At 57.0% G+C, this 26,556-nt stretch overlaps 11 protein-coding genes across 11 annotated transcripts; 3 read left to right on the plus strand and 8 right to left on the minus strand.

The window, feature by feature from the left end:
• Window positions 1-337: 337 nt before the first annotated feature.
• On the plus strand, window positions 338-1,990 carry D7B24_002826 (uncharacterized protein; the record flags this gene model as incomplete). Its single annotated transcript, XM_028637023.1, has 3 exons — window positions 338-809; window positions 861-1,260; window positions 1,315-1,990. The coding sequence occupies 3 exons, from the start codon at window positions 338-340 to the stop codon at window positions 1,988-1,990; spliced, it is 1,548 nt and encodes a 515-aa protein (XP_028491003.1).
• A 362-nt stretch (window positions 1,991-2,352) lies between these two features.
• D7B24_002827 (uncharacterized protein) lies at window positions 2,353-3,760 on the minus strand (the record flags this gene model as incomplete). The annotated part of the gene is made up of 3 exons (XM_028637024.1): window positions 2,353-3,066; window positions 3,174-3,506; window positions 3,602-3,760. The coding sequence occupies 3 exons, from the start codon at window positions 3,758-3,760 to the stop codon at window positions 2,353-2,355; spliced, it is 1,206 nt and encodes a 401-aa protein (XP_028491004.1).
• A 1,757-nt stretch (window positions 3,761-5,517) lies between these two features.
• On the minus strand, window positions 5,518-10,641 carry D7B24_002828 (uncharacterized protein; the record flags this gene model as incomplete). Its single annotated transcript, XM_028637025.1, has 3 exons — window positions 5,518-6,351; window positions 6,415-7,207; window positions 7,310-10,641. 3 exons carry the CDS (start codon window positions 10,639-10,641, stop codon window positions 5,518-5,520), a joined length of 4,959 nt encoding a protein of 1,652 aa, XP_028491005.1.
• A 28-nt stretch (window positions 10,642-10,669) lies between these two features.
• On the minus strand, window positions 10,670-11,095 carry D7B24_002829 (uncharacterized protein; the record flags this gene model as incomplete). Its single annotated transcript, XM_028637026.1, has 1 exon — window positions 10,670-11,095. The coding sequence occupies one exon, from the start codon at window positions 11,093-11,095 to the stop codon at window positions 10,670-10,672; it is 426 nt and encodes a 141-aa protein (XP_028491006.1).
• A 2,197-nt stretch (window positions 11,096-13,292) lies between these two features.
• Window positions 13,293-15,569, minus strand: SGPP2 (Sphingosine-1-phosphate phosphatase 2; the record flags this gene model as incomplete). Its single annotated transcript, XM_028637027.1, has 5 exons — window positions 13,293-13,378; window positions 13,447-14,693; window positions 14,745-14,961; window positions 15,165-15,367; window positions 15,511-15,569. The coding sequence occupies 5 exons, from the start codon at window positions 15,567-15,569 to the stop codon at window positions 13,293-13,295; spliced, it is 1,812 nt and encodes a 603-aa protein (XP_028491007.1).
• Window positions 15,570-15,967: 398 nt separating this feature from the next.
• D7B24_002831 (uncharacterized protein) lies at window positions 15,968-16,918 on the minus strand (the record flags this gene model as incomplete). The annotated part of the gene is made up of 1 exon (XM_028637028.1): window positions 15,968-16,918. One exon carries the CDS (start codon window positions 16,916-16,918, stop codon window positions 15,968-15,970), a length of 951 nt encoding a protein of 316 aa, XP_028491008.1.
• Window positions 16,919-17,855: 937 nt separating this feature from the next.
• On the plus strand, window positions 17,856-18,748 carry D7B24_002832 (uncharacterized protein; the record flags this gene model as incomplete). Its single annotated transcript, XM_028637029.1, has 2 exons — window positions 17,856-18,486; window positions 18,576-18,748. 2 exons carry the CDS (start codon window positions 17,856-17,858, stop codon window positions 18,746-18,748), a joined length of 804 nt encoding a protein of 267 aa, XP_028491009.1.
• Window positions 18,749-18,977: 229 nt separating this feature from the next.
• UBA2 (E1 ubiquitin-activating protein uba2) lies at window positions 18,978-21,435 on the minus strand (the record flags this gene model as incomplete). The annotated part of the gene is made up of 3 exons (XM_028637030.1): window positions 18,978-19,679; window positions 19,733-20,911; window positions 21,328-21,435. The coding sequence occupies 3 exons, from the start codon at window positions 21,433-21,435 to the stop codon at window positions 18,978-18,980; spliced, it is 1,989 nt and encodes a 662-aa protein (XP_028491010.1).
• A 921-nt stretch (window positions 21,436-22,356) lies between these two features.
• Window positions 22,357-23,368, plus strand: D7B24_002834 (uncharacterized protein; the record flags this gene model as incomplete). The annotated part of the gene is made up of 2 exons (XM_028637031.1): window positions 22,357-23,288; window positions 23,338-23,368. 2 exons carry the CDS (start codon window positions 22,357-22,359, stop codon window positions 23,366-23,368), a joined length of 963 nt encoding a protein of 320 aa, XP_028491011.1.
• Window positions 23,369-23,864: 496 nt separating this feature from the next.
• Window positions 23,865-24,509, minus strand: D7B24_002835 (uncharacterized protein; the record flags this gene model as incomplete). Its single annotated transcript, XM_028637032.1, has 2 exons — window positions 23,865-24,035; window positions 24,099-24,509. The coding sequence occupies 2 exons, from the start codon at window positions 24,507-24,509 to the stop codon at window positions 23,865-23,867; spliced, it is 582 nt and encodes a 193-aa protein (XP_028491012.1).
• Window positions 24,510-24,949: 440 nt separating this feature from the next.
• SKI8 (superkiller) lies at window positions 24,950-26,068 on the minus strand (the record flags this gene model as incomplete). Its single annotated transcript, XM_028637033.1, has 4 exons — window positions 24,950-25,320; window positions 25,370-25,912; window positions 25,970-26,006; window positions 26,066-26,068. The coding sequence occupies 4 exons, from the start codon at window positions 26,066-26,068 to the stop codon at window positions 24,950-24,952; spliced, it is 954 nt and encodes a 317-aa protein (XP_028491013.1).
• Between the last annotated feature and the right edge of the window lie 488 nt (window positions 26,069-26,556).

Here is a 26,556-nt window from a genome sequence, read left to right on the forward strand (position 1 = left end):
TGAGACATCCCCGAACAGCGCAGACTTTTCAGTCCAGGTCATCTGGGTCCGTCACAAAAGCCACTGACGTGAAAAATGCTGGGGCCCCGCGTGATGTCAAGATCGCGGGTCTCCCTAATTCGGTTAAACCCGGCCCCCTTCGCTGGCGGGATTCTGTAAATGGCATTCCGTGCACGCGAACTTCCTTAAACGGCAATCGCGTTTCATCAACACTCGACCCATATGCGGATGATGAACTGACTGCGAGCTGGAATAAAACATTCGCCAACTTGTATACCATGGTACTCATGAGTTACGATATCCGCCTTTTATTTTTCGCCTGAACAATACTCTCAGCATGTCAGCCATAACGAGGTGTTCCCGCCTTCAACCAGCGTCGATCAGGCTAGGCTTGTCCCAGTCGCAGCGTCGGTTTGCAGGTGCTGAGGCCACGGCATCTGCACGCAAAGAGGGTGATATTTCATCTGTTTTCAGGTCTCTCTCTGGCGCCGATGACGAGGCATTGCCTACGAGGTTTGCCGACGTCAAGGGGGCACTCCTCAGTCGCAGTCCAAGCAGGAACGCCCTTCATGCGAGCTGGAATCGTCTCCTGGAGCGTCTCAGGGTTGAGACGGAAGAGATCAAGGCTAATAGGAACACTATCGTGCCGGAGATTCCATTCTCTGACTTGGCAAACCCTTCACCTTCCTTTAACGAGGCGTTCCGAAAACGAGGTCTTGCCGTCGTGCGCCAGGTCGTACCAGAAGAAGAGGCCCGTTCATATAAGACCGAAGTAGAAAAGTACATTGCCGCGAACCCTTCCACGAAAGGTGAGCACGACGAGGAACGAAACGTCTCAGTCATGGGCTAACAACCTTCAGCCTTCCCTCCTCATGACCCCCAGGTCTTTGAGCTGTATTGGTCCAAGTCTCAACTAGCAGCACGCTCTCATGCCAACATGCTCAAGACGCAGAAGTTCCTGATGTCGTACTGGCACTCGAAAGATGCTAACGCAGAGTTCTCGTCCGACCAACCCCTAACGTATGCCGACCGTCTCAGGATCCGTCAGCCTGGCGACGCTGGCTTTGCATTGGGCCCCCATGTCGACGGCGGCAGCGTGGAGCGATGGGAAGATGATGGCTACGGCAAGGGTCACGTCTACGACAAGGTCTTTGAAGGCTCCTGGGAGGAATTCGACCCCTGGGAGACAAGCACGCGGCTTGATGCTGTCTCCGACCTGTACAATGGCGCCGGTGCATGCTCCATGTTCCGAATGTTCCAGTAGGACTCTCAAATCATCGACCATTCACAGTCAGTTGCTAACCTTTGTCGCAGAGGCTGGCTCAGCATGTCACACACAGGCCCTAAGGAGGGAACTCTACTTGTGAACCCCCTGTTCAACCTTGCCACCGCATACTACCTCCTCCGGCCGTTCTTCACACCCAAGGCACTTCCCGCCCATAACTCTGCCACTGGCGAGGGCGAGCAGGTGTACCAGCCTGCGTTTCTGGATCCGAGCAATTGGAAGTTGGAAGATTCAGTCACGTCGACATTCCAAGGGGCTTGGCCCGGTAGCGGCCAAGAGCTCAACCACGGCTGGCACCCCCATCTGAACCTCCCCTTCACCATGGTCCACGTCCCCCGCATCAAGCCGGGCGATTACGTCGCATGGCACTGCGACACTATCCACGCCGTCGACAAGGTTCACCAGGGCACCGGGGATTCGAGCGTGCTCTACATCCCTGCGTGTCCGACCACGAGGCCAAGCCTTGACTACGTGAGGCGGCAGCGCGATGCGTTCGAAGCTGGGATTCCACCGCCGGATTTCCCAGGCGGTCTCGGCGAGAGCGAGCACAGGGGCAGGCCGGGTGTGCAGGACTTCCACTCCATGGCGGACAGTGCGGCGCGGAAAGCTGCGGGCTTTGCGGCGTTTGATGCGGCGGCATCTGCGACGCAGGCGGAGAAGGATTTGTTGCAGTACGGAAACAAGGTCATGGGTTTGTCGAGATGATGGAAACGCGCTTCGGAGTTGATGAATACGGTTGTGTTTTTGAACAATCTTTCTGTCCTGCGCCATCTCGCCATGCCCGTACTGATGTTGTCCTTTGCCCCGTAGTATGGCGGCTACATGAAAAATAGACGACAGGTCATAGCCACGTGCGCTCTGCCCGACACCCAGTATGGCATAACTTCCCCACGTCATTGAAATGTTGCTACGCGCAGACGCGCAGTGTGTCTCAGGAAAAACTGACGGGATCAAATCGCACGAAAGAATCGTCTTGAACATGATGGTCATTATATATACATGCTACGCTAGCGACACGAGCTCCAGGGCTACGCCCGAGACGCGGGTCATATATACAGTCCTCCACTCTAGTTCTCGCCGTTGACCTTGGCCGCGTGCTGGTAGATCAGGACGTCGGCCTCGGTGTCGTTGAGGTAAATGGTGAAGCCGTCGTTGTGGTTGCAGCCGTACGAGTAGCCGCAGTAGCCGTACTGCCAGTACATGTCGGGCATGCCGCCCTCGATGGACAGCTCCTGCCAGTGGCTGATGACCTCGAGCCTCGTCTCGTTGCGGACCTGGCCGAGGTACTCGAGGCGCTTGTCGGGCTGGAGCCAGCCGTACTCCTCAAAGACGACGGGCTTGCCGACGTCGCGGCCGACGGCGCCGTGGTCGACGATCCACTGGTTCGACCACTCGACCGTCTTGCTCCACCAGTCGGGGTAGAGGTGGAAGGTGCCAAAGTCAATGTTCTTGAGGGTCATCTCGTGGTCAAAGTCGGAGCCGTCGGCGCCGTTGTAGGCCCAGTCGTCGGACTCGCGGTTGAAGGCGCCCTCGCCGCCCCAGGTGATGAGGTGGTAGGGGTCGATGCTGCGGACAAAGGTCGACATCTCGTCGGTCCAGGCGGACATGACGGCCGGGTTGCAGCCGGCGGGGCTGCGGGGGAGGTTGCGGACGCCGTCGGCGCCGCAGCGGGGCTCGTTCATGAGCTCCCAGGCGAAGATGGTGGGCGAGTCCTTGTAGCGCTCGACAAAGGCCTTGACGTAGCGCTTGTAGGCGTCCTTGATCTCGGGGACGCGGTAGAACTGGTGCCTGTTAGCGCGAGTCAAGGGATTGTGGGGCCGGGGGGGGGGGGGGGGGGCGTCCCAAGCCCAACCATGAGGGATGAGGGCCGGGGAGAAGAGGAACATACGTCGTCGTGGTACTTGCCGCCGAGGTTGACGGTGTACACGTCCATGCCACCGTAGTCGGCCCAGTTATTGGTGAAGGCGACGAGCAGCTTGATGCCAACCTTGGTCGCGGCGTCGACGACCTTGTCAAAGGGCTCGAGGTTGATGACGGAGGTGCCGTTGTCGTACCACTTCTGCAGAATCACCTCGGTGGCGCCGGCGCCCTCGCCACCGTACTTGGGCATGCCGTTCTTGAAATCCGAGGTCGCGTTCTTGTCGTTGAAGCCCCAGGTGCGGAACACCTTGAGACCGGCGTCCTTGGCGGCGGTCAGACCAGCCTCGACATCAGCTTGGTTCTAGCGCAGCAGCGTGTCAGTTTTCATGATGATGATTCTCTCGTTCCTGCAGCTGTTCCGCTGGCTTCACGACCACACGTGGGGGGGGGACTGACATTGTCAAAGGGGAAGTAGTACGCATTGCTGCCGGCAAAGGGAAAGTCCTTGCCGTCCAGCCTGAACTTGGTGCCCTTGGTCGTGACGAACCCCTTGGGCACACAGCGCGCCATGGCGCCCGTGGCCAGCAGACCGACGGAGAGAATGTCGAAACGCATGGTGAAGAGGTAGCAAAAGGATCGGACAGGCAGATGCTAACAAGGGGGTGGGAGGGGGGGGGGGCCAAAGCGAAGCGCGTCTCGAGAAACCAGACGTGACGATCCTCCTCGGTTTCCCCAGAAAAAGGAGGGCAGACCAACATGTTCAACTATTTATTCCATGCGTCGCCATGCCTTTTTCCTCCTCGCCACCCCGTCTCTCCAACACTGCATCCCCCAGAGTGTCAATTGACCAATGGACCACGGCGTCATCTCCAGGCTCATGAGCTAGAGCACGGAAGAAGGCTGCCCGCCCCCCCAGAAAATCACAGCCGACACCCAGGCCCCGTTGACCCGTCCGCCCCATGGGCCCGCCCCAGCGGCATCACCACGTCGGGCGGTCATCATGGCACATGGAGTTGACCAGGGGGGGGGTTAGACGAAGAAGAGGTGGGAGGGATGGAGGGACGAAGGCATGGAGGCATGGAGGGTTGGAGGGTTGGAGGGCTGGAGAGATGTGAGAGGGGGGGTTCAGGGACATGGCCAGGGCGATGGAGGGCGGAGCGACGCGGTCCGCGGTTCCGACAGGGTTAGTCCTCCCGGCGGCCATCCCGGACCCCTGACCGCGGTCCGCCGCGCCGGTTCGCGTCCCCCAGCTCCACCACCGGCAACGCCACCCTCCCATTGGCCCTGCCCCGGGTCCCGGGTGCCTGAACGGTGCTTAACCGACGTGAGCCCCCCCGTTGTCCTCGTCTTCGTCCCATGTGCCCCGTCTGTCTTCTCCTCCCGCTCCACAATGGTAGTAACGCTCCACTAGGGTGTGTCGTTGACAACCCTGATGACAGCAGCGACGAGAAGCGCAAGACAGACAGAAGAAACCTAAGGCCAAAACGTGCCATGATCGACTTGACCCGCGAGGGGTTCATCCGTGGTACGCATCTCGGTTCTTGTCTCTGTCTCCTTCTTTTCCCCCGCCGCCCTCCTCGTGTCTTCCCCTCACTTCCCCTCATGCTTCGCCCCACGATATCGCTTGTTGTTCCTCCCGGCTGCGGCCAACCCACACACACCCTCGCCCCCTGGCATCTTGGGGCCTGGATTTCGGTTCCCCAGCCGGGTCAATGCCATGTCAGTGACGCAACGAGATGGTTGCATGTTCAACGAGGTGGTTGCATGTGTAACGAGGTGCTTGCATGTCCAACGAGGCGGTTGCATGCTCCTGAACCCAAGTTGATTCATTTGCAGCACGTGGCACACGGTACCGTGCAGCAAACGTCGTCCAAAGAAAGACCTCGCTCGCTGCTCGGTCAGACGCCCGCATCAAGATGGGATCAACGATTTGCTTGTGTTTTGGATGAACCTAGCAAGACAGCGTAAAAATGTACAGCTTGGTGCACCGGCAGCCCAACCAATGCCGTCGTTCGACTCGTGGCCCTCGTCCCGTTTGCGCGCCCTGGGCCGAATCGCTCGTTTCCCTTCCTTCATCATGTGAACCCCAAATGCAGCAAGTGAGATGGAAGCAAAACCCATTCCATGATGGTGCCGCCCTCGTGCTGGTGATCCACCAAGCAACCGCAGACCCTGAACGCCAGACGACTGAAAGAAAAAGAAAATGGAAACCCTGATCCGTGACTTCGTTCCTTCGTTCTCATCGCGCACGCGCATGCCTCATATCGTACCGTCACTCTGCTTGCCGACGGCCCAGCCAAAGCCTCCAACTCCATGGATTTCGACTTTCGTCCAGCCTACATCGGCACGCCTGCTAAGTGCACCCCCAGTCCCTAGTTCGTGTGAGTATGTCTGATGCTCGCACGTCGAAGGTTTTGCATCATCTGCTCCACCAACGCCATCGAATCGTGGGGCACCTCCGGAAAACCCACCCTGTCCATATCGTCAACCTCTGGCGAGGTTTGCGTTGTTGCCATGGGCGCCCTGATCGGCGGCAGTATCGGCGTTTCCGAGATTGCCTCGCCTGTGTGTCCCGAGGGCTTCGACACAGGATGGCCGGCTGAGAGAACCTGCAAAGCCTGGGGAGGCAGCGGCACCGGCGTCACCTTGCCAGGAAGTCTCGGCAAAGGCACCGGAGTCTCGACGGCAGCTCTGTTGGATACCTGCGACGGTTGAGAGGGTGGCCCGGACGGAGCAGCATCCTGTGTATGGGCTACCGAGGCTTGTTGAGCCGCAACAGATACCGAATCGGTGCTCGTGCTAGTTTGCGATGGTACCAAAGGCTGCGCGGGGGTCGATTCGGGAGTCGAAACCATGACCTTGGTGGGTGAAGTGGTAGAAGCGTGGCCGAACATTGCTCCGCTGGCTTTCGTTCGTGGTGTCGAGGTGGCTGCTTTCTGATGAGGAAGAGGTACAGGCGTCTCCGAAATTCGAGCCGTCTTGCTCTGTGCATTTGGCGATTGTGCAGAGTTGATGGAACCCACAGCACCACTGGGCGTAGGAGAAGGCAATGCACTTGTAGGTGTCCTGGCGACCTCTGGTGTCTGAGGCTGGGCCTGGGGCGCTGCCTTTGTCGGTCCTGGTGCCGGTGTTGGTGCCGGAGCCGTCTTGCCGCGCGCGGCTCGATACATGGCTGGCAGCGGCACAGGAGTCACCTTCTCGGGAATCTGATCGGTGGTTAGTCACGAAAGAGACAGAACATGGGAGCCAGGGGTCGAAGAATTGACTACCTTATACTGCACCTTCGGTGCTTGTGGCTTCGAAGGCTTCATCTCAGATGCAGATTCTTGATTGGAGGAAGGCTGGGGAGTGGGATTCAAGGCAGCCTGTTGACTGTATTGCGTAATTTCAGAGGAAGCTCCGGTGCCGTTATATACAGCGGCCGGGCTTGGCATCGGCGCCGGTGTCGTCGACGAAGCGAAGCCGGTTACGTGAGGCGGCACCCCCACCGGAGCTGACGTTGAGCTCAGCTCCGGCCGAGGCGTCGCTGAGTGTGTGCCCGTCGAGGGAGGGTTTGCCAAGGGGGCTGCAGCGCTTGTGGTAATTTGGTTTGTCTGGTTCGAGGGTAAGCCAGTGCTTGATGCATGCGCGTGCAAGAATTGTGTCTGTGGTTGGACAGCTTTGCTCGCACTGTTGTGACCAACGACGCCAGGCCTGTTCAGATGACTCTGCTGCGCATTTTCTCCAAGTTGCGAGGGTCCTAATGCGAGGTATTGCTGGTGGTAATGTTGAAGAATAGATGGTTGAGGATGAGACTGGGCAGCTCCGTGCGGGGCGTACGCCTGAGAGGGCCCTGCTGCTGGACCAGAAGAGACGGGATACTGAACGTTTTGCGATTGGGCACGAAGAGCTGGATTGTTGGGTGAAGAAAATGGGTTGTTGTTCGTCGCTACGGCAGGCACAGTGGTGTTGGAACGGCCGTTGTGATCAGATGGATTGGAAGGTGGCCGGCTCGGCTGTTGCACTGTGGCAAGACCACTGTCCTGAGTTGGATTGTACGGAGTGTGGTATCGACCGGGTTCCCTGGCAAGTTTGTGAGCTGCTAGAACACGAATACCTTCTGCAGTATGACTGGCTCTGTTGGAGTGGACTAGGAAAAGGGGGTATCTGGAAGGGTGAACTCACGTTTGAGCCTGGCCAGCTGTGAAGCTGGCTCCCGACTGCTGCAGATGCTGTACCTGCACCTGCTGCTGGGCTTGGTTAAAAGGCTGACTTTTTTGTTGCGATTGTTCCTGCGAGTTGATCGCAATTTGTTGCGTGGCTGCATATTGCGCCGGAGAGACATGCGCTGGCTGTGACGGAGTGCTTGACTGCTGAATCACGGGCTGATACTGGTGCACCTGGAGCGTTCGGTTGCTGTCTGTGTATGATGTGCCCTGTTTGCCCTCCTGACTGCGTTGCTGGCTAGTGTGTTGGCCAGATTGATACGGTGATGGCTGGTTCATTGAAGAAGGCGTCGACCAGGTTCGTTGCTGCTGCTGCTGCTGCTGCGGTTGTCCATAGTTCGGTGGTGCATTTCGTTGCGCACCATAGGCGGCGGTCTGCGGGTTATAGGCAGGAGCATAAGAGGGAATGAAGCGATGCTGTGAATACTGGCTTGTCTGAGCGTGCTGTTGGCCAGCGAACCGAGAGTCAAAGCCATAGCCCGACTGGTGGCCGTTGGGCGCAGGAGACGGCGAGTTACTCATTTTAGGAGCAAACTGTTGAGTTGTGAACTGTTGCGTCTTGAACCAAACACCGTCGATGGGCTTGCGCGGCTTGTACACGTATGGCTTCTCAACGGCGACTGCATTAGGCAGAGAGGGCATTGACATCGGGCCTTGCGCCGGACCTTGCGCCGAGCCCTGCACGGGTACCGGCACCGAGGAAGTCGAAAGCGGCGACGGGCGGGGGGGACCAGGAATTGAAGGTCGTTGAGGCACTTGCGACGGCCGACGCTGCGTGACCGATACAGGCTTGGGAGGCTTCGCGGGCTTTGGCAGTGTGTCAAGGTAGTTGCTGCGCGGGTTGTGTCGCTGCAGCGTAGGGCTCTCCGTATACTGCGCCTTGGCCTCGGTCGACGTCTTGCCAAGGTAGTACCACAGCTGCATATCTTTGTTGAGGTCAGCTTTAACCTGATCCTTGTTGTGAAAAGGCTCGCAAGTGTGAAATTCAGCCCAGGTGAAGCCGCCGTCCACAAAGGTATCATCTTTCCTTGGCACCTCGTCAACGGCGCGTTTGGCGTTGAGCTCTTGCTTGGCCTTTTGCGAAGTGGGCATCGGGATAGCTTTGGCAGAGGCCTTTGGAAGATGGTAGTCGGAGGGATCAGCCACAAGGAGCCACTTCCACTCAACCTCGACGCGGGCACCATTGGGAAGAATATCCACCAACAGCATACGCTCATCTTTGCGATTTTCGACAACCACGCCAGCGAAAATCTCCCCCTTGAAGTACTGCAGCTGGCAAATTTCGCCTTCCTTGACAGCCTTGGCTGCATTGAGGATGCGCTCGTCGTCATCCAAGGAGTCGCCGTCCACCTTCTTGTCTCTCTTGGTGCGATGGAAACGACAGCTGAACTCGAAGGCTTGCTCCTTGTATTCTGTGCCGTCTTCACCCCAGACGGAGACTTCGGCCTCCTCCACAAACACACCGGCTGCGGCAGCGCAAGTAGCATGGTACGCGCGCGCGCACTTCTTTTGAGAACACTGGAAGCAGGCTCCGCGCTTGGATCGACAGAAGAGGCACTTGAGATCAAGTCTGTCCTTGGCGACATTAGCGACATTGCAGACAACCTCTTTGTCGTCAATGGTTTCGATGTAGGTCTCGGGAAGATAGTGGGCGCACATGCGGTGCGCCTTGCGTCCGTCGTTGGTAGGAATGAGCTCGGCGGAGGCAATGTCGTTGGGACAAAGACAGCAAGGCGGCTCGGCGCGTGCCTTAATTCGGAGCCTGATTTTCTTCACCTTCTTCTCATCCTTGTCCTTCGCGTCACGCTTGCGCTTGCGGGACGGAGCCTTGATCTTGACAGCGCGAGATCCTGGTGCATTGGTGGATTCAGGCTCCTCCATGTCCTCATCCTCTTCTTCATCGCCATCATCATCAGTGTACTCTTCGTACTCCAGCTCCTCGCCTCGCAGCTTGCGTTCAATGTCGTATACGTCGATCCACACACTGTCTTGCGCCTGGGGACACTGGCACCGCTTGGCGATCTTGCCCATGGGAAGCCAGGAGTCAAGAGCAAAGTTGACAGCCTCCGCGCAGTTGTAGCCGAGGTTGTAGCCCGAATGGTAGCCGTATGGATATGTGACGACGAACTCTCCAGGATAGGAGACGCACTTGTTGACGGTAATGTTGTAGTTCTGCTTCAGCTGCTGTGGTGAGATGAGGTAGCCCTTATGGCGGAGGAACTGATCGCAGGCCTTGGCGTCCGTCGGCCAAATGTTCTTCATGGCTGCCTCAAATCGCTTGGCGTCGGCCTGCGAGATGCTGTACCACTGCTTCGGCGCGCCAAAGTGCAAATAGTTGATGCTGTATAGGTCGACATCCTCGAGATGCCAGGCAAAAGTGGCCTTCCACATGCCGAGATAGAGATACGCTGTGTTAACTCCCGGGACCTTGCTGCCCAGGACGTCGAGCAGGTTGGGGAGTTTGTTGAGGTTCCAGGTGTCGGTGGATTCGTCGAATAGCGTACCCATCAGATCAGCACCGTATAGAGGGGGCGCGTAGGTCAGAGTCTTCCAGTATGCCCTCTCCAGCTCCTCGCATCTCTCTGGCGTGTAGTCGGACACGTCCATGCGGTAGTCGAAATCCTTGAAGGCTTCCTCGTCAATCTTGGCAGAACCCTCTCGTTTGCTATACTTCCGGCGCGCCGAGACGGACTGCGTGGCGCCCTTGGAGGGCCTCGCGCCACCCATACGGCCCATCCTGCCGACGGTAGGAGTGGCTTCTTCTTCCTCCTCCTCGGCATCCCCAGTCTCGACCGAGTCTACTACAGCCTCCGTCTTGATTGTGCCCTCTTCAGCATCTCCTCTTGGGGAGACGGGCGTCATAGGTCGATCTTCCGTCTCGGCATCGTCGGCATCCTTCTTCTGTTTGCTGCTGTTCTTGGCGCCGCGCTTGCCGCCGCGCTTCTTCGCAGGGGCTGCCCTAGGTTTCGGCGCGGACGATGCAGCAGCTCGGGTTCGAGTCGCAGGCCTCGGCTTGTCTGCATTGGCGCGGCGCTCGCCCCTGCGGGCGGGCGGCTGGTGTTCGCTCTGCTCGCACAGCTTGCGCCACTGAGGTACGTTGTAGGATCGCTGGTGGAGAATATTGACCTGTCGGAAGGTGCCGCCGGAGCCCATGATATCTTGCTTGATCGGTTCTCGCACACGGACCTGCTTGACGAGGTCATCGAGTTCGGGCAGAGAGTTTTTCCACTCCTCGGGCGGAATAATCTTGACGATGCCGGACTGCATTCCATAACGGTCTATCTTCTCCATCTACAGGTAATGTGGTCAGCTGCGAAGCTCACAGGGCAGGCACGGGTGGTAGAAGACGGACAAATCGCTTGAAGTCCTTAAACTGATGCATGGTCGGCCGGAACACAGGGACGGTGCCCGAGTAGTGGTCGGGTTCGACTTCGCCAATATCGTCCTCCTTGGGCGGCTCGTCGGCGGGGTTCACGGCGTCATCGTCAAGTTCGCTGAGCTCGGAATCCGAGCCGTCGGACTTGGCCGCATTGTTGCTATCAGGCGGCGAGTGAAGGAAGGTGGGCTTTGCGCATTCTATGTGGTCGGGGGGAGCATCGTGTTCAGCATTCGCAACGCGGTCCTGGGGGTGGCCGTCTGTGTTGCCGACGTCGTTGGTGCAACCGGTCTGGGTCTGCGCTGCCTCTGGCGCAAGAGAGACCTGGGTGGGCGCTGACGCCAGGGCACTGGGGGCCTCAGTCGACATGATCCGGTGGACTACATGCGATTTGTTGAATGTCGAGGCCGCTTCCGTAGTATTCTTCCTTTTGCGCAGTTGCTGAATTTCGCTGGCCGGCTGCTGGTGCACTGCGCGGCGGGCAGGCTGTCGTGTGAATCGTGTGGTGAAGGAAGGCAACCAGCAACTGTAGGTGCAGGACAGTGGGAGGCGATCTAGGCTGGCAGCAGTGCAAAACGCTAAAATCGGAGGTTCGAGGTCTTCGGGACAGAGTGGGGACCAGTGGCGGCTTTCATTGGGCGCATTCGACAGCAGGACGGAGAACGTACCTCTGCGGGGAGGCTGTAGGGGGGAAAGGAGTAACTTGATCCACTACAGGAGGCCACGCGCTCCCTGGGTGGTCTGATGCCTAGGGGATCTGGCCTGACGGCTTCTTTTGATCCAGGGGGCTTGAATTAATGGATATGCATGGAACTCAGTGCGGCTCATTAACACAGCGTGAACTGCAGCATTGACAGAAGTCTGGTTCACTGTGTCTTACGCCAGGATGACACTGCAGAGGATGCCAGCGATACCACTTTGTACAACCAGACCTTCAGGTGCATCGATCAAACTGGCAGGAGCGACTCAAAAAACTCACAGAGAAAGCAAGTTCAACCCCTGCGATGTACCCTCAGACAGCCTGCAAGCCTCGATCAGTCGATGCACTAACCTATACGCTAGTCCTATCACGGCCGGAGAATTGTGGCCTCAGGCGAGAATTGGCCGCTCACCCCTCAAATGACGTCTGCCTGGGTCACGGGATGCTGAGCAAAAACCTCACTCGGTAGCCCTTGCATTGTAACACTGCGATATGGGAATAGCTTCAAGCATGTATACTCGATTCCTCATGACAATTCTCATCATCGAGGATTTATCCAATGTCTTGAGTTTGCTGCTCCAGGGTACAGGTTTCTAGGTGCCCCATGTTTCTATGTGTCTATTTTGACTGTCACGTTGGATATATACACCTGAGAACGATGAAGATTTAAGACAAGTGATATGTCGAGGGGTAAGCGAAGCATTGTTCGCGGGTCTGGTGGATTCGATGCTCCGACGAGCTCATGGAGGCAGGCACCTGCGTTGATGTAATTTGACCGATCGCCCTACCACACATCAACATCGTGTACCCTACCGTTTGCTTCCCGAGACAAGACTCGAGATTCAGATGCAAGGCACAGGATCACTTCTACGTGGCCCAATAAGCCTTGCGCCCTCCATCAGATAATCGTGCATCGTCAGGGGTAAGCCGATCTCTGAATGACCCGAAGAGATGTGGACAAGGGCTGTCACGCGGGACGTGCCGTACGCCAGGGGCGCTCCGGGTTCTCATCAGCAGAAACAGACGGGGGGCACGCGCGTCGTCGGGGGACGTCGGGGTATGCGTAAGCCCACCTCAGGCCGCAGTGCTGTCGATATGCCTCGCGCCGTTTGCAGCACTCGATGGGGTTGCATTGAGGCCGAGCCCTATCCTGGAGGCAATCTCTGATAATGATAGATGGATGTGGCTATAAGAGACGTAGATGCTCGCACCATTCGAATGTCCCCATAAGGATGATTCTGTAGGGAGCTTCGCTTTCTCAAAAGGGATCGAGGTGCGAGAGCAACGACATGGCCACCATAGGCGCCGAGGATGGAGAATGCCTTCGGGCGGTGAACACTGTTTTCAAGAGGCCGCTTTGGATCCTCATTCTCCGGAAGTGCCACAGCATACTTACTGCGAGGTGCCCAAGCTCTCAACCCAATGAGCGCCTCGTTCCCAGGCACGAAGTCATCACCATGCAGAATACACTCTCATTGTGGCACGCCACCTTCACAGGCGTATCGCGAAGAAACATTCAGCAAGGGCCTCGTCACCTCAACTTCTTGCTCTTTGGAAAGCAAACCCCGGAACCTGCTGCTTTGCATCTCTCTACGTGAACCACCTCCAATTTTCATGATGGAGCAGTGTATCTCGGTGAGCAAAATGTGGAAAAGGCAAAGATGGAAGAGAAAAGGTCACCCCAAAACACCATGCCAGAAGAAGGAAGAAAAGAACCACTAGTACCATGCACCCAAGGAGATATGTCAAAACCCCCCTGAAACCCAAAAAAAATCATCATCTCTATCGACATGGCGCGCCAACCACCAGCAGACAACGCTGTTGAGCATAGCGGGCGGCTTTCTTTTGGCAAAGGAAACATGGTCATCATGCTGCGATGCGGAGGTGACTGGATCCCAAGCCGACAAACTCGAACATGATGGGGATCATGCCCACGCCGAGCCAGGCAATCCCTATTGTGCCAGCCGTCAGCGCCTGGCACGACAAACACCAATCTTTAAGGATGGAACACTGCACTTACCAGCATACACGACGAGCTTTGTCACAACCTCGACGTCATACCGCACTCTCGGCCTCGTTAGGCGGGAGAACATCTCCTTCTCCTCAGCTTCATCCTGTTCGGGAGAGGGGAAGTCCGTGGCCCTCGACTCTTCAATCGGGCTGGAGACGAAAGAGCCCATCTGCTTCTCATATTCGCCAATCCCGCCATGGACACCGGATGCCGCGCCGCGGCCATCACGGTCGTCACTGTTCTCCTGGACACCAGCCAGTGCCTCTTTGCCCTTGGTGCTGCCATTGCTTCCAATGCTCTCCCTACGCCTACGCTCGCGGTAGGCTAGAGCCTCGTAAGCGTCGGCAGCGCTCTGTGGTCCGATGGAGACAGATCGTCCGCGCGTAGCCGGATGGCGAATGGACTCACCGACACGGACGATTTCGCGCACAGAAGGGATGAGGTTGTCCATCCGCGAACCTGCAGGGATAGACTTGTACTCGGAGGCTGGGGTGAAGAAGCGACGGGGCAGAGAGTAACCAGCACGCTCGATCAGGCGGAAGAGATGCGGCAGAGCGCGTAGCAGGGTGGGCTTCATCATCTCGCGCCAGGCGAAAATGACGAAGACGCCAAAGAAGAGACGAGCGACAAGCACCGGTACGCCGAGAGGCCCCAAGTTGATGGACTGGAAGTTGTGGGCATTGGTGTCGAAAGGGTCGTAAGGGGTCCGGCCGTAGTTCCACGTAGCATATTCGAGACCAATCATGACACCTGCAAAAGCGACGCTGTCATCGAAGCAGGGGCAGTCATCCACTGGCTCCGGGTGAATGCGCACGAGGACAATGACGACGAGGGCAGCGATGAGGACAGCGACCCACGAACTGGAGTGCATGTAGGCGTCGAGAGGCGGGCCGTAGTAGAACTCGGCCAGGGCAATCAGGGCGCCAATGACAGAACCGACCACGACGTCGAGGAACCCGTGCATGCCACAGTACAGGCGGCCGACAACGATGGAGATGGCGTAGAAGTAGGAGAGACCCTCGAGCACGAGCTTGGTGGTCGCGGAATACTCCGTTTCCGGACTGCGCAGAACGAGAATGGCGTAGAGAGCCACCGACACGGCGTTCGTGCTATGCGTGGAGGGAAAGCCGTACTCGAGCGCTGCTGAGCCGGACATGGTGATTCGGTGGAGGGGCGGCGAGAGGGGTCGTGGCAGAGAGCACAAGTCCTTGATGAAACCGGTGAAGAAGACGCCCTCAGCGAGGATATGGACGAGACTGCAGCATGTCAGCGAAGAGATAGTATGACCGTTGCGCTTCAGAACTCACCCCTTGCCGAACGAGGCATAGCCATACCAGAACAGCATTGGCAGGCCGATCATGAAAAAGGTGTGGGTGCCGAGGTTGGCCGTGATGGCGAAGTAGCTGTCGAGAGCAGGCGTGCGGGCCCTCTCCTGAAACCATGCGAGGTAGGGCGTTTCCCATCGTACCAGAGGAAGCATACGCTGTCGGAGGTTGTATCGCCATGGGGGCATAGCCTTTTTGTCTGTTGGGTTCGTGGGCGGTCAGCGGTGCTGTGGCAGAGGCTTGTGGCACGCGACACTGGCGGGCCGCCAGGGGGGGGGGGAAGGGCAGAATATGCTTCAGGAGGGTTGATCGAGCCCTGTGCATGGGGACCGTCGCAGTTCTTGCAATCATGGAGCGACGGACTGGCCAGAACTACAACTCATCGACGAGCGTGGGACATACAGTGGTCTTGACTCCTCAAGCCAGCGTCGATAACGACGGGTTTGGTGGTGGAGGGCGGGGCATCGTCTTCGCGACGCTCAGCCGCGCCGTTGGGTGTGGAACACATGGGCTGAGAGATGTGGGCATCCGCTCGATCGGTGGTCGTTGCACTTCGGAAGATGAGGGTCTGCGCCAAAGGAGGTCGGTCGTGACCTTGATTGCGACTGGGCGTGGTGCGTGAGGTTGTGTGCCAGCTGTAGGTTTTGGCCGAGGAAGCAGACGAGCAGGCGGGTGGGCGCTTGGATGGTGGAGTTTGCGTCTCGGTTCCTGGCAGGTACTGGGCTGGGCTGGAGGGCCAAGAACTGACGAACAGGCACAGGCGCTGAAGAGCAGCGCCCACGCACTAAGTTTAGTGTGCGGCGCCATCTCGAGACCCTGGCTGCCCGCCTGCTTCCGCTGCTTTTAGAGCGTACCCAGAACCATTTATTTTGCCTCCATATCCATTGATGGCCTGCTTGCGGCAGCTTCACCTTCCTTCAGTACAGGCCCAATTGGCGTGGCATTGTACTGCTACAATTACCAATTCAAAGAAGAATCTCGACCTTGGAAGACATCGTCATGCCCCAATGCTGCCCGACGCTTCTTACCACGAAGTATGCACTTGCCTCTGTTCGAAGCAGTGTTCGATCGATCCACCCTCTCCAACCTCGTTCGAGCAGGCCACCGAATTACATATCATCATAATTATCGCAAATGGGAAACTGAGGAAGATGTATGTTGTGTTTTTGCCAGCATCTTTACCGACCTGATCATCCATGTGACATCTACAGCTTATTCTGCTTCTTCACACAGTTGCCCGGCACGACGAGGTCCTTTCGCGAAAAGCAGTCGTCGCCAACACAGTCGAGCTCAAAGAACCTGACAACCTCCTGCGCCTGATCGGGAATATTGTGATCAACCCCGTCGGCGAGCAAGGCCTCGAAGAACCCCCTCCGACCGTAGACGCTCTTCGTCCACCCCGCCTGCGGCGTGTCCTCGTCGACCTCGCGCGGCTCGCTGCCCGTCCGCAGCACCGTCGTCCAGAGCTTGACGGCCTCGTGGTAGTTGGTGGCGTTGATGATGTCGTCGGCCGCGCCGTGCAGCACCTGCATCTTGGGCCGCACGCCGTCGTACGCCGGGTACGCGGCGTGGACGAGCGCCGCCCACTCGTCGCCCGTGTGCTGGATCTTGCCCTTGGCGCAGTCGTCGGACCAGACGGCGAAGCCGTCGGCGGCGTAGCACCCAAACGGCACGCCGGCAAAGGCGGAGCCCGCGGCGAAGACGTCCGGGTACGCGCCGATGAGGACGTTGGTCATCATGCCGCCCGAGCTGATGCCCGTGACAAAGACGCGGTCGGCGTCGACGTCGTGGTGGGCGAGCGTCCACCGCACCATGCTCACGATGCCGAGCGAGTCGCCGCCGGCGTCGTGCGAGAGCGTCTGTGGCGAGGACACATCCCAGCAGTGGTCTGCGTCGTTGGGCGACGAGGGGTAGATGACGATGAAGCCAAGCTCGTCGGCGAGCGGTCGGTAGGGCTTCCAGTCAAAGGCGTTCTGGGCCGAACCCCAGCACCAGTGCGGGTAGACGAGCAGCGGCGCGTTGGGGCGGACGGCGTCGGGGACGTAGAGGTAGAAGGAGACGTTGGTAGGGTTGGGACCAAAGTCGGTGATGTGCTGGAGCTCGGCAGCCGAGGCCAGACCGGCGGCCGCAGCGAGAAGACCAAAGAAGGGACGCATACTGACTCAAAGATCAAGCACCCTCAGCTTGGCTGCGCTCGGTGGCCAAGCAACTTTGGCAGAGGGGAGCAGGCAGGTCTCTATTTATGGTCCTTCATTTTGGCTCAACTGGCCTCTCCGGACGAACGCCCTTGAAGGGGATCATCGTTCGATCGTGCCAAAGCTGTGCGCCGGCACAAACGATACTGAGCTTGTATGCGGCATCTTCTGGGGTACCGGGTTGGCGGGAGGCCGGGGCGGAGGCGAGCAGGCGATGATCGCGGGGATGGGTGGAAGGGCCTGGCTCCGTTCCCAAGGAGGGAAAGTCTCGGTCTGGCAAGCAGCGGGCTCTTCTGCGATGTCACCTGGAAGGCCACATTCATTTGCTTGCATATGAACAGCCTCTGAATCCTAGTGCCTGCCATGCAGCTTCGTTCACTGGCTAGACACTGGATGATATCAAACCAACCCTTGGAATTTTGAGCCCTCCACCATGGCTGAACTCACACCTTCGTTTATCTCTGGTCCAGACGTAGAGCTAAAGCGGCGAGGCGTTGCGCCACACCCAATGCCTGCCCCTGAATCTCCTTGCACTTTCCTGCACTCCAATTGGCCAGCCAGAAAGACTGACGTTGCAGGGGTCCAGAATGGCCCAACCGCATGTGGACGATGACGCTCGTCGCGTTGCACGTTGCTTGGCTTCGAGATATCTTCATTCAGCTCCTTTCTGTGCCCTTTAGATTCTTTGCATCGCAGAACGCTCACTGCACGCCCATGACTTGATACCGTGATCAATACGTGTCTAGTTTACTGGATATCTGGTTGAGTTTTCAATTCCCTTCAGAAGATCACCGGGCATCCACCAAACCCAGGTCGAACTTCACCGTTCATCTTTTATTTTATTTTAATCTTTTTTTTAAAAAAAAACAATCACAAGCTTGCTCCCTCTCAGATCAACATGGCCCTCCTCCCCCTCCTTGGACGCCACGCCCTGATAACGGGGGCCTCCGGCTCCATCGGCGCAGCGATAGCCCACCGCTTCGCCGCAGAAGGCGCCCTCGTAACCCTGACAGGCCGCAACGAGTCCGCCCTCCGCAAGACCCTCGCCTCGCTATCGCCCTTTTCGCAGGCCCGCCTCTCGCCCGTCTTGGCGGCGAAACAGTCGGCGCAGCCGGCCGATCCGCCACGGCACGAGTACAGCATCCTCGACCTCTCGCGGGGCGAGGGCAGCCTCGAGCGGCAGCACGCTGTGCTGGATGCGGTTTGGGCGAGGACCGGCCAGATCGACGTGCTCGTCAATGCGGCAGGCGTGGCGCAGTGGCAGCTTCTGCAGAACACGCCCATGGAGGAGGCGCAGGCGCTGATGGACGCAAATCTGCTAGGTGCCGTCTTGACGTCGAGGTACATGGCGCGACGGATGAAGCGCCGCAGGGCCGATCGAGACGGTAATACATTTCGAGCAGTAACGGCCGTGATGAACCATTCGCTAAGACAAATTCTAGCATGTATCATCAACGTGGCCAGCCTTCTTGCCCATAAGGGCACATCCGGTACAAGCGTTTACGCGGCATCCAAGGCCGGTCTCTTGGGTATGTTACGCTGAAGATTGAATTCATACGCTCATCCGTCTATCTCACAACGCAGCTACATCCTTTCGCTGACGCCCCTTTTTCTGAAGGACTCACCCACGCCCTTGCTGCTGAACTCGCCCCCTTCAAGATCCGAACCAACGCCATTGTCCCCGGCTACATCCAAACCGAAATGATTGCCAGTAAGCCAAGATCCCGGGCCCTCCGAGTCCGCCCCCTGCCGCCCCGAACCCCTGCCCGTGACTACCGCAGACCGACGTGAGACCGACGATTAGTGCTGATGTACAATGTACCGCCCCAGACATGTCAAAAGAGCCACTTGAGAAGCGGATCCCACTCGGCCGCCTAGGTACTTCGGAAGAAGTGGCTGATGCTGCCGCCTTTCTCGCCCAAAATCCATATGCCAACAACTGCATACTTAACCTGGACGGAGGGCTAAGTGCTGTTTGATTGGACTCCCGAAATTCGCTCTTTCATCAAGTGGATTAGTTTCAATCGTCATCCAGAAGGATCGTCGCGTCTTCGGTCGGATCATCTTGAATGAGGATGATATCATCAGTTGCCGCGGATGTCTTGGCCTTCTTTGCCCCTGGGACATCACCTCCGTCATCTGATCGGGCGCGTTTACTGCTGGACACTTCCGAATTGTCTTCTAGCGACCGTTTGCCATTGGTGTTGCTCGACCCATTGACGACGCTAATCTCGGGAGCAGGTGCTGCCGTCTTGGGTTTCCGAGGAATCTTCGGGTCTTGATCAATAGTAAGACCCTTGACAGGCTTGTCTTGTGTCGAGTTGGTGCTACTCAATGTTAGCAACGAAGTCAGAAGGTGGTTGGTGTGGCCATACGTCTCCTCAAGGTTAATGACTACGTTGACGAATGTGTCATCGTCATCCTCATCAGTAACGGTCAAGAAGGAATCGGCCTTGACACCCAGATCGCTGAGCTTCTTAGGGAGATTCTCTGTCTCCTCAGGATCGTATAGAGGCCCTATATCGTTGCTCACAGCAAATTCCTTGTCACCATAACCCAGCTCCACCTTGACGAAGTCTTCAACCAGGTCCTTCAGCGTGGCCTTCGTAAAGTCAACGAAAGCGCTGACTTGGAAGACGCTGCACACTGGGCACAATGAATTTGGTGGTTGGAACGAGGTTCCCTCAATGAGGCGGCGGTCATTGCTCGGTGCCAGGAAGAGCTATTTCTAGATAAGCTTGGGCTCCTTGCTGGGCATTCATGATGGTCACTTACTTCCTTTGTGTGGTTATAGTCGCCCTTCAGCACCTTGAACGACTGCAAAACGCAAAGGCCAGCGACGATGGCGTTCGTTGTCGCAATGGCAGGGATAATGTTGCCAGCCATCTCCTTGATGTCGAATCGTGACTTGCCACCAATGCCGAAGATGCTCGATCGGATGTTTGCCGCCGCCGCCACAAAGTCCAGAGTGTCCTCATCGTCCTTGTCAAACGTGATGACAGGCTCTGGTCCGGATGCGTTCTGGTGAGCGGCCTTGAGCTCGAGCAGACGCTTGCTCAGACGATCGAGGCTGTCATTGAACACGGCAAGATTCTCCTCAAGTGACCAAACCCGCTGGTCGTCGCGCAGAATCTCTGCCTTCGAGGCCAGAGCTTCCGCAGCCTTTCCCATCAACGTCGCGTAATCAAGCGGCTCAGGCTTCCTGCGGGATTTCCACATGTCCTCCATGGACAACAGCCTCACAATGTCCGCATTGAAGACCTTGTTGAAAAGCAGTTCAGGGAAGGCTTCTGTGCCCAGAGATTCACGAATCAACCTCAGGGCTTCAGCCTCCTTCTTGAGCTCCTCGATCTCCTCCTTGTTATCAGCGTCGGCCGAATGGTCGTAGGTAGACTCGTCCTCGCTCTGGCCAAAGATCTCGCTCAAAAGGTAGCTCTTGCCCCAGACGATGCAATGAATGGGCTGACTGGGAGTGCTCCGAATCGTGCAGACGGGGAAGGACTTCGCGATAGGCTTTGCTGTGCAGTCGTAGCATGCTGTAACGCCTTTCTTGATGACCTGGACCTGACCCTTGAAGCCTGTTGTTCCACTCTCGATCAAGGGCACGTTGGCGGCCAAGCACATGCGGTTCACATGCCGCCGAGCTTCAAAGTTGTCGAGCGCATTGAGAACCAAGGTGAATCCGCGGAACCATCTCAGGTTGAATTCGGCATCTTTGATATTGGCGTGATGAGGCACGATCTTCACCCTAGGGTTGAACTTTTGCGCCACCTCGGCGGCTACCATGGCCTTTGACTTTTTGATATGCTCATGTCGGAAGAGGAATTGTCGGTTGAGGTTGCTCAAGTCGATTGTGTCGAGATCAACTACGTGTATTTCGCCGAAGCCGTTGAGGACGAGGTTCTTCAGAAGTTCGCAGCCAATACCACCAGCTCCTACCATCAGCACACGAGCCTGTGAAGTTGGAATTAGCACCAAGCGTTGGTTGCAAGAAGCTGGAAAGAGCATCTTGTCGAGTGCGTTCCTGACGATAGAGTGGGAGATTGTGATGCCGTCGCAAACGGGAGGCAGAGAGACGGTGGGCGTCACGCCCGTGTTTCGCATCTTACCTGTCTAATGGTGTGAAAGAGGGCTGGGCCCAATGATTGTTGGTAGTCCTTATCACGGGGTTCAGGTACGGCTCGCTGCTGAAGTACGGTTTGTGCTGGTACAGGCGTAGGCCTTTGAGAGGTAGCAAGCGCGGGAGCGGGGGCGGCAGCAGGCGCAGGAGCAGGCACGGATGCAGGCAGCGGTGCCGGGACAGGCGCGGGTGTCACATCGTCTACCGGTGTCGCCGCCGTCGGAGGATCCGTGACGGCTGGTGAAGGGACGGGCTCGGTTTTGGGAGTCGGCGCAGGAGGCTGTGTCGGTGTTGTGTCTGTCGTCGCTGGCTTCTCCTCGACAGCCGGTGGCGAGACAGGCGTAGTTGAGGAATTCATGGTCGTTTGTGTCTGTGTGACGCGCAGAAGGTAGGATCGGGACTAGAGGCACGGATGGCTACGTAGTGAGTCGCATTCAGATGCTGGCGCGTCAATCGAACGGACAGTTGATCCAATGAAGATGAAGAGAAGGTCGGGTGGTTGATGCGAGTTGTTTGGTGATGCTGCAGGGTTGAAAAGGAATAGACTTGCCTGCGCTGATCCGCTGGTAGCCTGGTTTCAAGGCAGCAGGTGAGGTTCAGGTTGGTCCGATGGTAGCTTCTCTGTCGGCCCGCGGGCAGGAGCGATCGGCCTAGTTGAAAGGGCGAAGTTCTAGCCAATACCGGACTTCCAAGGTTTTGGTGACGGGATTCCACCGCGGTGCAGGGATTGGAGCTGTTAGCCTGATGTGGGCGGATGGGCCAATCGCTGCGATCATGATATCATTGGCTGCCGGCTGTGGGGGTCTTCCTACTGGTCGTTCGTCCCTGACAGGCCTTGGGGAAGGGCCCTGGCATTAGGTACCTCCTTCCTTCACTCCGTAGGTAGGTACCTACCCAGGGAGACCGCCCTGGCTGCAGCAGGCTTCACTGGTCATGTGCCGACGGGAAACATCGTGCAACAGCTTCACGAAAAGGGCTTGAGGGTTCAGATTCCAGTCGAGTAACTCGAATTCAAACTGTCCATTCTCTTGTGGTTTCTTTTGTCTCCTTGTAAGCAGGCTGTATGCTGTGACTCTATGCCAATGCACCCCTGGACACTCTCCTTCCCAAAGGTGATCAGTGTCTTTCAACCCCTGAGTGGTCCCTCGTCCGCCTAAAAAAACGCCTCTATCAAAAACTTTCCGAATCGCGGGTTTCGTTTTCAGGATCAGCCACTTGCCCTTCTATACTCTGGATCGCATCGCCAACACAGCAAAGACTCGACGGCACCACATCAACCATGTCAGACGACGAAGCAGACCCTGAGCTCCTGGATTTCCTGCGGCAACATTTTCAGAGCAAGCTTACCGTCAACCCAGATCCTGAAACAGGGATCCTCGCCGACGCTGAGGCGGTCTACGATGACTCCATTGACGTCGCGATTGACATGCGCGCCACCAAGGCCGCCGCAGAGACCATTCATGCCCAGATGCAACACAAGTCTTACTCTCCTGCAACGTGGAGCCAACATGAGCTGCACCCCAAGGCTAAGGATGAGTCAACACTCGCCTTCATCTTCACAATGGACCTCCTCAACTTCTCCTTCTGGTCCGAGCTGCCCGAAGACGAACGGTTCGCCATAGAGTACCGCGGACGGAAATGGACAGGCTACTGGAGTCTCGTCGCCGCCCTCCAGCGCGCCCTAGAAGAGGGCATCCCCATCACCACGTCTGATTACTGGCAAAACGAGGACGAGTGCACCCTCGACGCCCTGCGCCGAGTCTTCCGCTCTGCCACAGATGAGGAGATGCCTCTTCTCTCCGAGCGCCTCGTCTGTCTGCGTGAAGCTGGCCAGGTCCTCTATGAGAACTACGACTGCAGTGTCGCCACTCTCGTTGAGTCTGCCAACGGGTCCGCCGCTGGCCTCGTCAACACTCTCGGGCGTGAGTTTGCCTGCTTCCGCGATGAGCACCGCTACGATGGCCGGAAAAAACCTGTGCGACTCATGAAGAGGGCCCAAATTCTCGTGGCAGATGTGTGGGCATGCTTCGAGGGCGAAGGCTTTGGAGCATTCAGGGATATTGACAAGCTAACCATGTTCGCCGACTACCGTGTGCCGCAAATTCTGAACTCAATGGGATGCTTGTACTACAGCCCATCGCTGGCGACAGCAATCAACAAAAAGTCCTTCATTGAGACTGGGTCGAGATGGGAGCTGCAGATCAGAGGCGAGTTCCGTTTGCCTGCACAATATCAACATGTAATGCTAACGATTCGGCAGCCTGCAGTATCTGGTGTGTGGAACTGCTTAAGAGAGAAATCTTGAGAAAGTTCCCAGAGACGGAAGTGAATGCCATTCTGATAGATTTCTTTTTGTATGATACCATGAAGGAGATGGAAGCTGCGGGTACGGAGACGGTCCTGCATCATAGAACAAGGAGCATCTGGTACTGAGGCAATCTGTACGGTCTGGGCGTGCTATTAGACTCGTTGCGTAGAGCATCAGAAGCTTTTCAGAAAGCACTTGTGGTTGCAGAATTCATGATATTTCATCAGAGTCCAATGACTCATTGGCTACGAAAAAGAAGTGTGCTCTGTCGTGCAAAACTAGAAGAGGAAGCCAGATAGGTTCCATCGCCCTCGAACGCCCCTTTCAAATCCCAAAACGCCTCGTGCATCACCCACAACCCTCGTGGAAAAGGTTTGGCCCGTCGTATCGTGCGAAACAATGGACGAGCCGTCAAGGGTTCCAACCCGCGAGGGATACCGTACAAAACAAGAGCAAAGATCATGCTGAGGTCAAGATTCTCATGTTGACCCGACTGCTGTGGAGTTGAGAATCGCATCCATATGTGCGCGCTCAGATTGGCTGCCCTCCTTCTGCTCCTTGAGCAGCACGGCAAGAACCTCGATGGGAGGGTTGAGGCCGAGCTTGTTGGCCCTCTCCCAGCGCCTCATCCGTTGGATTCCGACACAGGGCTACGTCACGTTAGTCATATGTCCGCGGAGTGAAAAGCGAGTCGGCATAGAAAGCACACGTACCCCGTACTGCGAGCTGACGTCGAAATACCGCAGCACCTTCTCCCCCGTGCTCAAGTCTTCCACATGCACCCTCTTGGCAATGCGCTCCGCCTCAATGTTCCGCCAGTACTTGTTGATCTGCGCATCGGTCGTCTTCTCGGCGCGGATCTGGACCTCGGTCTTCTGTGGCACCTCGACCTTTGGCTCCGGCTGCTCTACCTCAGGTTCGACCTCGATCTCGACGGCCTCAGGAACCTCCTCTTCCTTTTTGGCATGTGGAACAATGCGGTCGCCCTTGGTGACAGCGGCTTTCTTCAGTTCCTGCCGAGGTACAGGCTTGGAAACCTTGTTGGAAAAGCTGATGGTCGATTGACCTTTGTTGGGCCCAGGGCGGGCGCGAGCGCCGCCAGTTGATCTGCGATTTGTCGGCATTTTGGCGGGGTAATGATATTGATACTTCTGGCTCGCAGTAATGATCTCGTGAGACTTCAATAAAAGAGATCGCCTCAGGATTGATGGTGTTTGCGACGATCAACAGTTGTTTTGGTTGTGCAAACCGATGTTTGTTACCGAAGATGTCAGGACGGTTTCAGCGGGAGGGTAGGCAGTCGCAAGGGCTGGAATGAATGTCAAAGACCAATGACGAAATGCGAATCTGGCTGTGGGCGATTGGCCAGAATTGGCGGGGCAACGCGTCGAGGGAGCGAGATCACGTGAGCTTCTCTGTCTCGAGCATCGAGCAAGATCCCCATCAGTCAAGCGCACTGCAATTATTCAATACGTGTTCGCAGTGCTTCTTATGATTCATGATGCATTGGTGGTCGCTCCCACTTTTTTGTAGCCTTCTCTCGGGCCGGAATGCCTACTTCGGCTTACGTACCAGTAGCCTCGCGGTAGAACGAGATACTCCTGTTCGCTCCCGCTGTGCAAAACATCTCGCTCTTTTGTGTCTTGGGCAGCCACTTGACCGACCAAAGTGCCTTGTCCGTCTCGCTATGTGTCGCAACGCAGGCTCCGCGATCGACGGACCAGACCTTTACCTTGCCGTCCATAGCTCCGCTCAGCAGGTACTCGCCCGTGTCGCTCCAATCCGTCGAGGTGATCCATGATGAGTGACCTGTCAAATTGCCCACATGCTCGCCGTGGTTCATGTCGTAAAGAGCAATAACCGAAGCGTCGCCAGCTGCTGCGAGTCGGGAGTTGCCAGGTGAGAAGGCGACTGATCTGACCGGCTTCGCCAGGCCTGGAAATGTCAGTGTTCCTTCAAACCACTCACCCAACCTCGGACGTACCTGATAGGGAGTGTTGCAGCCGCCCAGTCTCGTTGTTGAAGACATAGACAGCTCCACTCTCGTGTCCGCTCGCTGTGAACTTTCCATCCCGGCTCAGGTCAACGCACATGCCGAAGCTACCTGACCCCGCGCTTCCCGTCTCGTACTCCTGGACCCTCTTCGTCTCCTCGCCGGAGACATCCCAGACGTTGATGCGGCCGTCATACGTCGTGCCAGCAAGGAATCTTCCGTTCTCGCTCAGGGCAACGGCCCAAACCTCGCCTGCCTTGCTTGCCTGCGCGATCTCCGTCTTGAGGTTCCATTCGCCCGTCTCGGGCGTGACGAGCCAGACCTTGACCTCGCCACCAAAGCCCGCACTCGCCGCTACCTTGCCGTCGCGCGAGGTGCAGATGTGATGGCATCCAAGCTTATGCGCACCACTAATGGACTGTATGATGGGGAATGACTGGTCGACCGTGTCATGGACGTTGATGGTGGAGGAACCGCTCGCAGACAGCAGGGCTTTCGGTGTCGCTGCTAGTCCGAAGATGTCTGCGATGTGGGCTAGAGGAGATCGATTAGCAAATCAATCCGAAAAGTCAAGAGGCAGGTTGCGCATACCGTTGTCCACCGTGTGCATCGTCAGGTATTGTTTCGACTGGAGGTGCCATGGTCAGTAAGGCTGTGGTAGGGAAATTCAGGGCGGCCAGGCTTTACCATCTTTCAAGCCACGGCGCAGGATCGCCAGCTCTTTTGACCTTGCGCAAATGAGAAAGAGTCTGCCTCTAACTTTGTACTTCGTTAGGGCGGTGTTGCTGTACGAAGAGAGGCACGTCCTGAGTCGGCGCTCCCAGTTGCCGTTGATGCTGGAGCGATCGGTGGAGCTCTAGAGCTGGAAGTTATGGAGGGGTCGTGGGAGCTCGAGCCTGCGCGCAGAGCCAAATTATGACGTCCTGCGCAAGGAGAGCACAGCACGGTCAGGTTGCGGTAAATTTTGACAATTATGGTCCAACACTTTAAAAGCTACGAGAAAACCCCAGTTTTAGTTTTCGTAAAACTTAAGCAGGACCTCATGAGCTACGGGATTTGGGTGAAAAGATTATTTGATACATATTGTATCCCTAGATGCCAGAATGTCATCAACAACTGGTTCGGTCTAATGGTCTAATGGTTATGACTGCGGATTCTGATTCCGCCAGCCCAGGTTC

Source organism: Verticillium nonalfalfae, assembly GCF_003724135.2.
Source record: "Verticillium nonalfalfae strain VnAa140/NRRL 66861 chromosome Unknown scaffold_172, whole genome shotgun sequence".
NCBI classification, from domain to species: Eukaryota; Fungi; Ascomycota; class Sordariomycetes; order Glomerellales; family Plectosphaerellaceae; genus Verticillium; species Verticillium nonalfalfae.